This window comes from Parasteatoda tepidariorum, chromosome 2 (assembly GCF_982258835.1).
Source record: "Parasteatoda tepidariorum strain Cologne lab strain chromosome 2, Ptep-v5.0, whole genome shotgun sequence".
In the NCBI taxonomy this organism is placed as follows: Eukaryota; Metazoa; Arthropoda; class Arachnida; order Araneae; family Theridiidae; genus Parasteatoda; species Parasteatoda tepidariorum.
Genome location: NC_141756.1, coordinates 29,791,174 through 29,804,167, shown reverse-complemented (window position 1 = coordinate 29,804,167; position 12,994 = coordinate 29,791,174). Strand labels below are relative to the sequence as shown.

Below are 12,994 nucleotides of genomic sequence, written 5' to 3'. Positions count from 1 at the left end.
GTCGCTGAGAGTGAAATAGAAAGTGTAAAATAGCCAATGAAAAATAAATACCTTTGAAAAAATAAAACAAGATGAACCAGTGACCAACAAGGGAATTGGCATTCATTTGAATGAAACAAGATTCCAGAGCATCAAAATAAACTGATGTGACAGGATTAGTTTTGGCAATGTCAAAATGTATGCCTAACATTCCAACAATGTAAGGTAAGAGAAGATTTATCGAATTGTTGTGAAACATATCTATGGCATCCCTTTAATCTAAATTTTAAAGCATGTCTGGTTTCTCCGATGTAGCCTAATTTGCAATGGCAAATTATGTATCCGTAGTGATTATCAATACTGACTGAATCTTTAAAGGACTTTAATTTTGTTAATAGGCCTCAATGTGTAAACTGAGTATAAAACCAAAACAGGATAGAATATTAGCAATTTCCTAGCAACATGATGAAGAAACACTCTATAGTAACAAGTATACTGGAATGGCTAACATTTGAGTCCAGAACTAAGAATTAGAAGGCACCTTGAAGGGCGCCTGGTCTATCGACTTTATTCATCTTAATGTTTTTTTTTTTTATGAAATGAAGTTTTTATTTTATCAAGAACTTTAAATGGTTACATTTCTAATAAAATAAAAATTTTAACAAATATATACAAGCTTTTTTAATATTTCTACCTTAATAAAACATACTTCCCTTAATCAAAATAAATTTAGAACAGATATATTTTATTGCAACCAATATTTATTATATATTTAGCAGAGTTTCAATGGAAGAAAAGTTTTTCTACAGCAAATATCTCTCCATGGTGAAAATTTTAAATCATAATATTCAAAAACATTCAGAATAGACTTCAGATAACAAAGTGATAGTTTCCCTATAATGAATTTTCCAGATTGTTATCTTTATATAATATTAATAATTTCTAATGCTTGTTTACAATTTTCATCATTTCAAAAATTTTTTTCCAGATGTATATCTTTTTGACTTTTTACAGTTTTAGAATTTTTCAGATGTTTGCCTTTTTTAATTTTTGTTATTTTTGAAGTAAGTAGGAATTTCTATGCAGCCAATGAACATCTAATCATCTTCTCATTTTGTGCCTTAGTGAAGTTAACTGCTAACCAAGCTAATTGTCAGAAAGAAAATATTTGTCACAGCTTTGTTCTAAACCTAAACAAACAACAGTGATGAAACATCCTTGTCCCTCTCACACAAAGAAACAACCAGAGTTTGCTACAAAACAGATCTGGTTAAACTAGGTTGAACCTTTTTCCTGAGTTCGAACATCAAAATTTTATGTAAAAAACAAAACAGTTAAGGGGCTCTGTACATCACGCATCATCATACCATTTTATCTCATAGTGTCTGTTTCTTTTCGAATAACAAAATTCTATTAGAATAAAAATCATTCCATTCAAATACTGCTTTATAATACATGTTACATCTTTTTAATTAATCATAAATACAAAAAAATTGAACTTATTATACCAAGTATAAATTTTGTAAGATTGAAATATCTGCACAAATCCCTTAACTTCCATACAAGGAAATGTTTTCTGAAACAAATTTTTCAACTGGAACCAAATTTAAATCATCCAATTTTTTTTAAATCATTGAATTAAATTAAAAATATTTTTATTTATAATAATTTATAAATAAATAATTAAGTTTATAATTTTTTTTATATGATTTCCTTAATATAATAGGTCTTATGCAGAAAAATAATGCTAGAGAGTAATGCACATAAATTATTATTTAATGTTCAAAATAAACTAAAAGTAAATCTGAACTAATAAAATAAAAAAAATTTAAAAAAAAAAAAACGCTAAATGTGGATTATAGTGATATGGAATTTCTAAATTACAACTTTCCAAGTATGTATTTGCTATTTAACAAGCATACTTCAATTGTAACGATTTAGACTTAACAAATACTTTTCAAACTTATAAACAATGTAACTTGTGTATTTAATTAATAAGGTAAGACTTTTCTTATCCAAGAGTAATTTAGAATAATTGATACTTTTATGTCTCTTGATCTAGACAAATTTATTCTTCATTTGATATCCAACTAATAAATTTCATATTTGTCTTTACACATTCATGAAAATAAAATCCTTGATTGAAAACAATTATGCTTTATTTTTTTCAGTAGTTAGTTTGCAATAATTATATAATTATTTTGGCAATATTAGTTAGCAATATTAAATATACTGTACTTATAATATTGTTTCTTTAAACAATATTAGGCATTACTTATAAATTTCATCTAAGCTTTGACTGGCATAGGGAATCAAAAGTATATGATTCAAGATATATAAAAAAAAAAAGCTGATTAAAATAAAAATACTTTTTCTTTTGAGAAGAAAGTCATGATTTTTGTCGACCCTAACAAGTACACAAATGTATAATGGGATGGTAAAAATACATATGTATATAAAGAGACTCTACTGTACAATCTATCTAACTAAAGAAATCCTCTTATCAGTCATCTGTAATACTGTCAGTGAGTATGGTTACAAGGATGAAATATTTGGAGTAGGAGTGTGGGATAATATTTGAGACAAGTTTTCTCAGGTTCAGGGATCAGCATAGTATTAAAGTATTATTAGTAAGTATAAAAAGCTCTTCTCTCCCAAAATATGCTCTTTCTAGTTTCCATATCAAGCCTAGACTCTGCGGCAGTGGAAGGGGAGTTCTTTAGATAGACAGACTATATTTGTCTAAGAAAAAAATTACAATATAGTAGAGCCTTGACAATCCAAAGTGATTGCAACTAAACATACTTCTGAAGAAAAAAAATACAAAAACAAATATTTATTTCTCTTTAAAATTAGAAAATAGATCAACTAACCAACAGCATGTGCATCAACACCAGCAAGATGAAGAATGGGTAAAACTTTTCTCTCATATATTTTGATGCCTCTCTTTTTTCCTCCATATGGATTGATGAATATTAGCAGGTGTTTAGGCCTATTCAATTCTACAAAAGAAAAATTTATAAATAAAGATGTTTTTAAATAAAAATAATATAAATCTATTTCCATCCACACAGTGATTCTAATTGAGTTTGGAAATTATTTTGGAAATTGTCCTTAGAACTTTCCTAAAATTTCAGTTTTTTTTTTTTTTAATCAAAAGCCGGTCAAAATTATACAGTATACTGTATTACCCATACTGTGTTACCCATTTTTAAAGATACACACACATGAAGAGTAAATAGTTTATGCCTCAGATCATATTTTTACTAAAAAATTAAAGTTTAATTTAATTTTCAGAATTATAAGCAAAAAGAATCATGTTTATATGCTTTAAAAAGAACAAAAGGTTATCAAAATCCATATTTTGGGTATTTGCCCTAGGCAAAGGTAAATATCCATTTATAAATATCCTATCCACTGGGTATTTACCCAACCCACATCTATACTACTACATAACAATTAAAAATATACATTTTATTGAACTATTCAGATATGGGTATAATAAATAAATTCATAAAAACATTTCACATCAGATTCAATAATAATAAAATCATTTTAAAAATAAAACATTCGGCAAAAAGTAAACTTACAAAAGCCAAGAAAAACTCGTAATAATTATGAAGTTTTAGCACTGAACTTAATTACTCAGTTAAAAGTAAAATAATGCTTGATGTTGCTGAAATTAATATTGTAATTATATAGAAAAATAATTTTATTTTCAAGCTGAAAAGGAATGTTAACAAATTATAAATATTTAAAACAAGTTCAAATATTTCATAAACATTTAATGGAAAAAAACGGAATTATAAGCAATGCTTACATACGAAACTAAATTCTCATAATCAGAAGGAAGAAACCTTTTTAAAAAAAAATTTTAAAAAAATTTTAAAATAACATTTTGGCAAAAAAATAAATAAATTACATTTTAAAAACAACACATGTAAATATAACCCTGCTTATGTAATCTTGTGAAAGTAGGGGAGTTTGTGATTAGCTTATCTCTGTTAACAAAAGGAGAAATATAGTCTAAATGCATGAAAAAATAAACTTATTAGTCTGTTACAGAAGTGGTCTAAATTTAAATTTGTCCAAAAACATGGCATACAAGTTCTTTAAGTAATTAATTGAGCTACTATTAAATGCTTATTCATTTTTACAAAATTCATTTAATAAATTCATCCTAAATAACATTCAGGGATCTGTCTAGGTTTTTCTGAAAGGTACCTATTTCATGAAAATTTAGACATAATTTGTGAAAAATTAAAAATTATATTAAAAATTCAACACAAAAATATGGATTTATCGTTTCTTAAGGGATACAAAAATTAAATTTAAAGAAAAAGTATTCTGTGAAACTACCGTTTTTCCTAAAGTTGAATTTGTAAAACTACCGTTTTTCCTAACGTTGAATTTGTGAAGGTACCTCTAAACCAGCAGTTTCTAACTGGCAGCCCAGGGGTCGTATCCGGCCCGCAAAGCCTTTTTTTGTGGCCCGCGGCCTAAAATATATTAGTTGAAATTTTTTTTGCGGACAATTTTCATAAAAAATCTATATGGGCTTAAAATACTTTTCTCGTTTATAGAAACCTAATTTCTTCGTTTCTGTGAAATTTAACATACTAACGGTGGAGAAAAAAATTATTTTCTCGGGTTTTGCATTTAAGAAAATATTTATTTAAATACAAAAATAATCGTGTATGCTGCTCTTTTTAATTAAATTTTTTTCTTTTTTTTGTATTTTGTGAATGTAATTCAGCATGTGTGCATCAGAAATGTTCTTGAAGAAATTCTCCGATTTAGCTTTTTGAAACCACTCATTTTGGACGAAAATATTTACACACACATTTGTAAATTTTTAATTTAAGATGTAAATATCTATTCTCTGGTGGTTGTAGCAGACAAACCTCAATTTTCTCATTAAACATTTTGTGTGGTACTATGTAAGTTTTAATACCAACCTTTTTGAAGTTTTAAATCTTAACAATTAGATATCTGTTGCACATTAATTGTTTAATACATATAGGTGCACATTAAAGTTATTGTAGCCCGAATTTTTACCATTTAATATTTTTTTAAATATTATTAGTAACAATTAAGTATTTTTAAAAATCTACTTCTTATTTTAATTTGTAATTCAATACTTTTGTTTTGTACAACTTGGGTAAAAATCTGACAGTAATATTTAATGTTCCTTCAAACATAAAGGAGTCCTACATTAAAATTTTGATCAAGTTGCGGCCCGCCATTTGATTTGCGTTTTTAATTGTGGCCCCCGGCCTCATACAAGTTGGAAACCACTGCTCTAAACGGTAGTAAATTCGGCCTGGACAGGCCCCTGACATTACAAATGTAAATAAAGTGAAATTATTTTTATGAACTAGTTATTAAAGGCTTTATATAATGATTGCTTTATTCTTATAAAATGAAAAATTTGCATGCAAAAAAAAAAAAAAAAAATCAAATAAGTCCATTTTAAAATCTATAAAAACTATGTAAATGTGGAAAACATATTATAAATGTAACTATGAAAGAAACTGAAATTTTAAAAAAAGATTTGCAATTGGTGGATAAAATTCAATACATTACAAATGCAAAATATGTCTAGTAAGCATGTGTGCTATTCAGTTGCAAAAACACCAATTTTCTTAAATTTTAGAAATCTGTTTTTTTTTCCCCTCTCTTTTTCTTAAAGTTCTAAATAAACTTTTCCAATATCTGAATACACGAAAACATAGAAGATGAAATCCATGTTTTATATGCATTTGAAAATCACGTTTTACGGCAAAACGGGCCAAGCGCAGCAGAAGGTGAATTGCAAAACCATCCTTTTACATAGTCATCAAACATCGCTTTCGATCAATAGCCTAATCATTACTTGCTGTTTAGCATCATTATATCTTCGCCTGTGACTGTACAAAGTATATACAATTGAATTTTGTATTCTTTTTATTTTCAAAGAAGTGTATGGAGACAGCACCTCCAGAAAAATTCAGATAGAAGGAAACTGATCCTACCTTATGGTAAAGATCAAGAGCAAAAGTCCTTACAAAGTAAATTGATTACTTTTGGTTACAGGTAACTTTTACGTGAGTTAAATATGCTTAACTTAAAATTATATACATATGAACATTTAAACATTGTTCTTCAGAACTTAATAAACAAAAAATCAATGTCTTTTAAATTAATGGAATATACTTCACATTATATCTTATACATACCATATAATAAGTCAGACATTGTTTTTTAGTACGCATCACATTCATGTCATGTTTCAAATAATTCGAAAATCAATGCCTCTTAAATGAATAGAATATACTTATTAAATTATATACACCCCATACAATCTGTTGAACATTGTGCTTTTTATGGCATCATATTCATACCATATTTCCCATTACAAGCTTTTAAATGAGATTAGTATATTTAGCAAAAAATTATACGTAAAAATAGAAAAAAATTAGTGAACAAAATATAAGAAACCTGCTAATAAATCTTGAATAGAATCGATCCAATCTTTCACTCTCACCGCATCAAGAGGTTGTAGAACATGACTAGCAAGTTTCCATTTATGTCTACCAGAAGGCACAGCATAATGAACTTTTATTGATCGCACGTTCACTGGCAAAACATATTTTGATGCTGAATGCTCAGTTCGAAGCTCTTGAATCTGGCAATAGCAGCATAATACTGGTTTTGTTTGCTTATAGCCAGAACAATCACAAGGTGTAACAGCTATTATGTGCTTCAATAGAACAACATTTTTAGCTACAAGTAAAAAAAAAAGAAAAATTCATCAGCAAAAAACATTTTAAGAAGAAAGTTTCAAATATCTATATTTATAAAATACAAAAATCAATGTTAAAACCCCCGAATTTTGTATTATAAGAGTTATTAAAAGTATATAAGTTTCAATACTACACTAGAGCATCATCTGTAGTGTACAATAAAAAAGGACCACAAAAAACACTACATTTCTTTACAAAAACATTACATAACATTCATTTGTTGCAATCTTGTATATACAGCAAACTGAAGATCTTTTACTGTGTACTGAAGATGATACTAAAGTGTAGCATCGAAACTTGTAGATTTATAATTATTTTTTTAGCCATTTGAATAAAATATTTGTTCGTAAGTTTTAGTGTTTTTCTCCCTTTATTATAATTATCAATATATTTTTTGTTCTTAATAACTATAGTTGTCCATTTAATACATCCATTGTACAAAAAATAATTGCACAACAGATAATTCAGATTCATACTTAACAAAATCTTTTGTAAACATTATTAACTCTTCTGTGCCTGGCACAAAAAAAAATGATCGATATAATGTCCAAAAAACATATGATAAAAATAATAGCACATATTTATATATACCGAGTGGATATTTCTCTCTGTTATGTAACCATTTGAGCCTTAAAAAAGCACTGTTGCTTAAATTAAGTTCCAAATATAAATATTTATATAATTAATATATTACGGATGCAAAATAAATCCTAATAAGGAAATAATCCTGCCACCTTTTTTTTTCTTTATTAAATAAAAACATTTTAAAATAACACTGGGCAGAAATGGTTCAAAGTAAAAAAAAGTACAAGAACTGGATCACAAATGGATTAAAATAAAATAAGTACAAAAACTGGAGGGAAAAAAAGTATAAGTACACAAGAACTTCCACAAACTAATTCAAGATAATTGATTATTTGTATAAAAAATCAAAAGATAGCTTTTCCTGAGAAAAATATGGAAATTAAACTTTGAAAACAATACAAAATTCTCATGTAAGCAATTAAAAGAAGTGATGAGAAAATTTTTAAATGACAAAAACATACTTTACAAGAAATTAAATAAATATTCCCCACATATTTATTTAATTTCAATGTCAGTGGTCAAAAATATTTTTTTTAAAAAAAGATTTATCAAGTTTGACAAATATTTGACTGGTTTAACCATGAATTTACCAGCGCTCAGCCAACCGTAAAGTACCTACTGTTCTTGAGAAGAAAATACCTTAAAACAAAACCTTGTATTGCATAAATATAATCTATGAAATAAAATATTTAAATCTATAGCTTAATATGAAAATACTTTAAGTTGCTAATTTATGATTTGCAATGTATGCTAGCAAATGAATTCCTGGAAGTTCTATAGTTATAGTTACTTTAAGAAAGACATCAAATAATATAGAAAGAAAAAAAAACAATAAGAACTTAAAACAACTATTCATGCCATCATTTACTTATGACAATTCTCTTTATAAATGAATCCCCTTTTGTAAGTTGGCTTTTATGCCATGGCAAAACATTAAAATTAAAAGAAAAAAATTTGATCCTTGCTAATTATAACTAAACAAAATATTAATTGTTTAACCATTTAACTATTAAAAAAATCAAATAACAGCATTGCATTAAGTCTGTTTAAAAATTAATCGAGAAAATGAGAGCTATTAAATAAAATAAAACAATAAAAGTAAATAGAAAAGAAAGTAAAAATATTTTTCCTTCTGCTTAAAACTATAATTCTACTTTTTGATTGCATATTTTTAACCAAATATGCATGCATTAACATTTATTTTTGCATTAGCATTAATTTATACAATAATTTAATATTTTAAATATGTTGAAAAAGAATTCAGATTCATTATGATACCTAGGATAATTTTATATTGTCCTAGGTTTTTGTTGGTTTAAACTAATTGTTTAAGCTTCTCCTTTGAAGAACCAGTTCTTGAGAACAATAACTCAATCCTGAAATATGTATTAAGGTTTATCCTATATCCTAATAAGAATATGTTAATAAAGGAACAATGTTGTTCTATTTGTTATTCTCAAAGCTGCCCAGAGTATTGAATCTTTCAATCAACACTTTTTTTAACAATAAAGATAATTCTTATTAAAAATATTAAAATTTGTAGCATTCATTAAGATACAATTCATAATCCTTGACTAAAGAAATAACCTATAAAAACAATCAATATCACAAAATATATTTCAAGTAACCACATTATTCTTAAATTATTTTATTTTGTGCTCATAAGAATTGGTATTTTAAAGTAATTCAAAGCAAACCTACCAATGAAAGGGTTTAAAGGGTTTTAAGTACTCCTTTTTTTTAAAGTACATAAGTTCATAAAATACTTTTTTAATAATCACTTTAGTGTTGAGATTATTTTGTGCAGGCAATGAACATTAATTTTATTTTATGAGTACAAAGCAACTGTAACAATGTGGCAACAAATATCTTTTTAATGTACTGGTTCTCCAGTTTCATAATAAGTAAATAAAATAAAAAATTTCTACAAGTACAGTGCAATGTCCATTCTTAAACAATTGTTACATTTTTAGAAAAATGTTTATTTAGGGGAAAAGTTTAAAAGTATAGTGTTCGCATTGAAATGTTTGAAAAGAAATTTTGTAAGATTTTTCTTTCTTTCTCTTTTTTACTTTCTTTTTTGATAGGGTAGATACTTTATCTTAAAAAAAAAATATCCCATTTTAACCTACAAATACAGATTAAATTAATTTCTATTACAATATATCTTACAACTTGGAGGTAAAAGTAATTAAAAATAATAAATAAAATTAGTATCTCCATAATCAAAAATTCCCTCTTAAGTTTCTTTTATTGATATAGTTTATTGCATAAAAGAAATAACTTATAAAAAAAATATTGAAAAATAAAGATAATCATAAAATTTTTATTTCTATATCATAAAATAAATGAAGATAAAACATATAAAAAAAAACAAATAACAAACTAAACTAAAAGAAAAGATTTAGTCATATACTAAGACTAAAATGCTTTCAGTATATGTGTTGTTGACACATATACTGAAAAATAATACAATAGTTAGGCAGCAATATTTTTTGTTCTTCACTTTAATTGGCAATGCTACTGTCTTACCCTAAATACACACAGATGGAAATATACTAACTGCAAAGTGGTATTAAATAAAAAAAATTCATAAATCAGTTAAATCTTGATATGTTATTTAAATTGAATTGTAAAACTTTCACACTGTGCAAAAAAAAAAAAAAAAGTTAAAATGTGTTATGTACTTTAAAAAAATATCTATAGTGATTGTATTTATATTAAAAAAACTTTTGATGTCAAAAACACTGCCTTAATGTAAGTAATAAAATAATAAAATCATTTTAAAACATTAAAGATAAAATTTATATTAATTCAGATTTTGTCTTTATGAGTTAAAAAATTTAAAGGAAATAACTAAGTGTATTGTCTCCTAACAGTTCTTATACTACATCCAAATTACATAATTATGTGCCCAATTATACAAGAATAATAAATATATGACAAATCGAAGTACTTCTTTATAAATACAAAAATGGTAATCTAAATATATAAATCATTTAACTACATAAAAAATTATCCCATATTTGTTACATTCAAATAACATAAATATATAACCAATTTAAAAAGAATAATGATAAGATAAATTGTAAATTATTGTTTATAAACAAAAATTGTAACATGAATATATTAGTACATTTTATTTCTTAAAAAAAAATCAGTTTTGTTCTAATTACATATCCAAATTTCAAAAATATGGGTTTAATTTAATATGAATTATAATGACATAAAATCATTTCTATTTTTAATCTAACTATACATCCAAATTACATAAATATACGTAAATTTAATGATAATAATAAGGTAATACTGTAAACGCTTGCTTATTAGCACAAAATTGTAAAATTAATATTTAACTCTATTTTTTTTCTTTTTCGTTGCAATTTAACGAGCAAACTTTGCAAATATGTTCATTTAATAAGAATAAAAATGATAAAAAAAATTTATATACTTGCTTATAAAATGCAAAAATGTATTAATGATTTAACATTCTAAAAATTTTCTAAAAAGTCCACGAGTAACAAACACTTCTGCGTTCGAATTTTCACTAATGAAAATTATTTAAAAAAGGTCCCTCGAACATTTTATATTAGTCTAATACAATCGATAAGGTAAAATTTATTCAAAGATGAACCATTGAATCAGGAAAAATATTGCTTTATTTACAAACAACACTCTCACTCCTATGTCAGCCATAGAGATGTCAACAAAACATGTAAACATTATCCATTGAGCAAACAACCTCATATCCGCAAAATAAAATAATTTTATCTGGATTAATTAATTTAATCTGGACATCTATATTAAGATGTCCAGATTATATACAAGAAGATTACATAAGTTTAGGAACAAAAACAAACATTTTCTCGAATTGTCGAACACAAATCATAATCCTTTTTCTTACATTTTGATAAATTATCAGATTCCCACAAAAGGCACTCCTTGTTCAAAATCACACGAATTCTCTCACTTTTAGTAATAAAAAGGCCACTTAAAATAAAATCTTGCTCGTGTCCGGCCATTATGGACCGTCACGATGGTCATCCAGAACATGGAGAAGTAAATATCCGCAGTTCAGTGCGATTGCACTTGCTTGAAGAAAAAAATCTCTCACGGTCTTCCGAGACCACTGGCACACAGCTGACTGAATCTTGGCGGTTGTTTGACACCCGCCAAGGCAAAGAGATGGCGAAAAATTGCATTATTCATCTTCTCGACACCGCGCCACTGACACATGCCTACGCGAATCGATGATGAATATTTCTTCTTTGAATAGTATGGGACTGTTCCTATATTAAATATTTAACTGACAGTGAAAAATATGAATTGTAGGCACTGCATATATTTACTGAAAGACAGAATGAGAAACCTAATTCTGATATTATGTATAAAGTATTCGTTATTGATTTATTTTTACTCTTACTTCGAGCTAAAATTTTATAAAATAAGAAACAGCCACTTGCGCCATCTCGCCAAAATGAGTGCTTCTTTTTCGAAATAATAGAATTTTACAAATTTTCTATTAAAATTTACTATAATCTTATGAAAAAATAATGCCCAAATATATGCCAAAAATAATAACCAGGGCTAATATATTGTTAATCTATAAATTTTTTTTTTTTTTTTTTTACCTTTTTGATCTTTTTAATTTTTTTTCTATCATTTATTGAAATAAATTTATAATTTTTTTTTTAAGTTTTAGATATTTTTTATCCTCTTAGTAGTTAACTCTTTGGAATATTGAATGATATTTTTCATTTTAAAAGCATTTTGCTTGTGAATAATTTTTTTTTCTCCATGTTAAAAAATCAAAAGCGCCGTTCTGTTTCAGGTGCTGAAGTTCAACTTGCAATTCATTTTGCTACGCAAAAACTATAAAACTTAGAAACTTAAAAATTGGGTTGAAAATGTACAAAGAATACGATGGAATAAAAAATAAACATTCAATAATTAGTTCAAAGATTGTTAAACTTGCGGTAAAAAATACTATGCAGAATCTTCTTGTTTTAATTAATGACTATCCGTTTCTTTTTCACGATCATCATTTTATAAGCTCGCGCTTGATTTAATGTCAAAAGCAACAAAAAAAAGTTAAGAAAACGAAAGAAAGAAACGAATGCATAAAATAAAAAAGTAAGAGATTGAGATATTAGACGTTGTTGCTATACGTAGTATATTTTACAGTTTTAATTTTTTTCTTATTTATTGTTTCTTATTGCCTCACGCATTCTGCATTCCTTAGTTTTAGTTTTTTTTTCTTTCTTTTGTTGTTTTTTCTTTCTTTTTTTTAAGTGTAGTATAGTAGTTGAGCACTACTAGTAGTATAATCGTTTTAGCATAGTTGATAATTTTTCAAATTCGAATAATCGTTCATTTCCTAAGGAATAACACATTAACAAAATGTTCTTAGATAAAATAATAATACGCAATTATACATTTTATAAACTAAAGTATTTATTTTTGAAAAATATCGATTTTTAAAAGGAAAAAAAAAATGATGAATGAGAAGCGATTTTGGAAGTAAGTTATAATTTATTTTTTACCTTTTCTTTTCTTATTTTTTTTTTTGAAAACTAATGATTTTTAAAAAAGAAAAAGAAAGAAAAAGCGTAGCCCCCAAGCCTTTATAATCACTCTTTTTAATT

At 25.9% G+C, this 12,994-nt stretch overlaps 1 protein-coding gene and 1 long non-coding RNA gene across 2 annotated transcripts in view; one reads left to right on the top strand and one right to left on the bottom strand.

The window, feature by feature from the left end:
- Cerk (Ceramide kinase) overlaps nucleotides 1-11,619 on the bottom strand; it is a 37,784-nt gene extending 26,165 nt beyond the window's left edge. The window contains exons 1-3 of the mRNA XM_043051849.3: nucleotides 11,254-11,619; nucleotides 6,460-6,744; nucleotides 2,853-2,981 (exon numbers count right to left, since the gene is read on the bottom strand). Coding sequence (XP_042907783.1) covers nucleotides 2,853-2,981; nucleotides 6,460-6,744; nucleotides 11,254-11,371 — 532 coding nt within the window. The 5' untranslated portion in view covers nucleotides 11,372-11,619. The remainder of the gene's footprint in view (nucleotides 1-2,852; nucleotides 2,982-6,459; nucleotides 6,745-11,253) is intronic.
- Nucleotides 1-12,994, top strand: part of LOC147814901 (uncharacterized) — a 366,044-nt gene that overhangs the window by 65,559 nt on the left and 287,491 nt on the right. The window lies entirely within an intron of this gene.